Source organism: Osmerus mordax, chromosome 21 (genome assembly GCF_038355195.1).
Source record: "Osmerus mordax isolate fOsmMor3 chromosome 21, fOsmMor3.pri, whole genome shotgun sequence".
Classification (NCBI taxonomy): Eukaryota; Metazoa; Chordata; class Actinopteri; order Osmeriformes; family Osmeridae; genus Osmerus; species Osmerus mordax.
Window position 1 is genome coordinate 335,385 of NC_090070.1, and position 3,203 is coordinate 338,587.

The 3,203-nt window shown below is 43.8% G+C and overlaps 1 protein-coding gene across 1 annotated transcript; it reads right to left on the bottom strand.

The window, feature by feature from the left end:
- Positions 1-1,143: 1,143 nt before the first annotated feature.
- On the bottom strand, positions 1,144-1,932 carry LOC136965582 (uncharacterized). Its single transcript, XM_067259765.1, has one exon. It carries the CDS (start codon positions 1,888-1,890, stop codon positions 1,144-1,146), a length of 747 nt encoding a protein of 248 aa, XP_067115866.1. The 5' UTR covers positions 1,891-1,932.
- Between the last annotated feature and the right edge of the window lie 1,271 nt (positions 1,933-3,203).

The window sequence follows — 3,203 nt, forward strand, 5'->3', positions numbered from 1 at the left end:
CTGAAGAACCAAATTCAGATCCCTCGTTTTAGTATTTAATGATTTATTTGGGACGTCAAGGACTTCTAGTGCAGCGGGCAGAATATTAGCCAGTTCCAGAGCTGTGTTTGGGGTTATGCAGCGGCTAGTAAAAATATTCTTAGTGCCTCCAAGGCTCTGGCAGAGGTCCATTTTGAAGGTGACCAGGCAATGGTCTGATAATATAGGATTGTGGGGGTGGACAATGACGTCACTAATCTTAATTCCCCGCGTGAGAACTAAATCCAATGTATGCGAGTGAAGATGGGTAGGTTTGGAAACCACCTGAGTGAGACCTGTGGAATACATTAGAGCAGTAAAGGCCTTACTTAAAGGATCTTTTGGGTCATCCACATGAATGTTAAAATCACCCATAATCAAGACGTTATCAGTATATGTCACAAGATCAGCACTAAAATCTGCAAATTCCTCCAGGAAGAGGGAATACGGGCCGGGGGGCCGGTATAGAGTAACTATACAAAATGAGGGAGGGGGGCCAGGAGTAGTAGCATTATTCCTTTTTAAAATGGTTGGTGGTTTCATGCAAATTATTTAAAATGATTTAAAGGTATTTACAGATTTTAGGTTGAGGTTGAAGCTAGCTTTATATATCATAGCAACACCACCACCTTTCTTTGATACACGAGGGATGTGTGAGTACGCAAAATCCGGAGGCGATGCTTCATTCAGGGGGGAATATTCATCAGGTTTTAACCAGGTTTCGGTGAGTCCAATCAAGTCCAGGCTGTATTCAGACATTAGATCATTAATCAAAACGGCCTTTGTGGATAGAGATCTGATGTTTAGGAGCCCAACATTCCAGTATGGGTTTTTGGCAGATTTAGACGTAGATAATTCTTCTGAGAAGGTGGCACTGTCATCAGAAAACTTAGTAGGAAGCGCAACGGGGGAGCAAGGCTGAATACATATTAAATTGGTATAATTCCTAATACTTGAAGGCCGAAATTTAGAGAAAGGGCGGGGGACCGACACCGTCTCAATGGGAGAAACGATATCAGCAACCCCACTGATTACACTACAAGCTAGGCTATCGGGCCCCCAACAGCTCACAGCATACCTATCAGACTCTCTAAGAGACTGTAGCCCGGCTTGTTCTAGTGAGTGTCAGGCCTGCTCTAAAATAGCTTCAATATTCCTAGACAATAGGAAAGCACCTCTCCAGCTCGGATGGAGCCCGTCACTTTTCAACAAGCCAGGTTTGGCCCAGAAACTAGACCAATTATCTACAAATCCTAAACCCTGTTCTGAACAGAAGCGAGCCAACCAGCGGTTAAGAGAGACAAGTCTGCTGTAGATCTCGTCAGTCCCCCTAACAGGTAGTGGGCCAGAGACTATTACTTGATGCCGACACATCTTTTGAGCAAGGTCACATGCCCGAGCTATATTAACCTTCGTGACCTCTGACTGCCTTAGCCTAACATCATTGGTGCCGACATGAATGACAATATTCTCATACCTATCATCAGTGCGTGCGCCATGTGCCTTAGCTTGGGCCTTTGCCTTAGCCCTAGTGCTAGCCAGCACCCTGAGATTAGCTTCTATGTCGGTAGCTCTGGCCCCAGGTACACAGTAAACTGTCGCTGGTTGCTCCAATCTAATGTTACGAGTGATGGAGTCACCGATCACTAACGTCTGAGGAGTCCCACTCCCACCATGCTGCAAAGGTGAAACCGGTGGGGCTGATCTTGAGTCCTCCCTAGCGCTAGGACTCCCTGCCAGTGATGTTGCGCCAGTCGCATCTAAAGTTACTAGCATACGTTCTTCCTCAAGCGACTGAACGCGACTCTCTAACAGAGTCAACTTTTCGAGCAAAATGACACATGTAGGACAATGTGAGTGGGTGTGAGACATTATAGTTAACTTACGTTAATAGTTTATGCCAGCCAAGGAAATCCGTCAAGAGCGTTGAGTTGGCTAGTTCAACAGGAACAGTAGTGTCGGGCTCCAAGGAAGAAATCCGCGAAGAAAGCCGCGCCGAGTAAACCTATAAGTAAGATAGTAAATGTATAGGTTAAATCGGGAAGGACAAAATAAATGAATAAATTAAGTAATATATATATATTCGATTAACAGGGAGCAAGAACAAAAGCTTGTATAACATCCACCTATGTTATACAAACGGCAGCATATTGCGACAACTTTACCGCATACAAAAACAAAGTGAAGCATTTTATTTTAACCGTTGGGCTGTCTCAGACCCCCCACATTGCAAAGGTTAAAAGAAAATTATTTGTATTTGTTTTTGTATTGGGTAAAAATGGGTAAACACAACGATGGTTCGTTATGAACCTTTGGGTCATGTGACCCGAAGGCACAACACAAGGGTTAAGGCCTAATTGAGCCTAACACTGCCATTGTTTTAGCACGACTTAGCACCTGTTTTCTGAAGTCGCCCAACAACTCACCTATCAACACTCAACCAAGGTAGGTAAAGAATGGGGAATTGTAATATTCAATCAAAAAAAATTACATTGGGACTAGGCTCTGGCTGGGTTAGGTTTAGGGAAGGTCTCACCCATTGCTGGGTTGGAGTTGCACTGGCACTAGTCCGCTATGTTCATGTTAAATGATTACCCCAAGATAAATAAGTGAATATTCTGGCACTTGCCAAAAGACTCAGATGTGTCAGGGTATAAAATGAGGCGGCAAACATTTTGAATGCGTGAGACCTTGGTTGAGAGATTTGTGAGAGATCGAGAAAGTTAGTTACTTGTGTGCCATTAGCGAAATCCTGTTTTGTTCATTTGTCTGTGTGGTGTGTATAAAATATATGTTATTAATATTAGCTTTAGTGTACTTTATCGTGCTGCCTTAGTTTAGTTCATTGTGTGTTTCCATAGTTAGTTTATATTCAGTATTACTTATACTTAGTCATTTAGCAGACGCTCTTATCCAGAGCGACTTACAGTAAGTATAGGGACATTCTCCCCGAGGCAAGTAGGGTAAAGTGCCTTGCCCAAAGACACGTCATTTCCCACTGCCGGGAATCGAACCGGCAACCTTCTGATTACTAGCCCGATTCCCTAACTGCTCAGCTGTCTGACTAGAGTTTGTAGTAGGCCTAGTGCTAGCTGGAGAAATGCAGAATAGGGCCAACAAGAGACAAAGGTCCTTTATGTGGGAGCACTTTGATATGGTCTCCCCTAACAAGGTGCAGTGTTTGC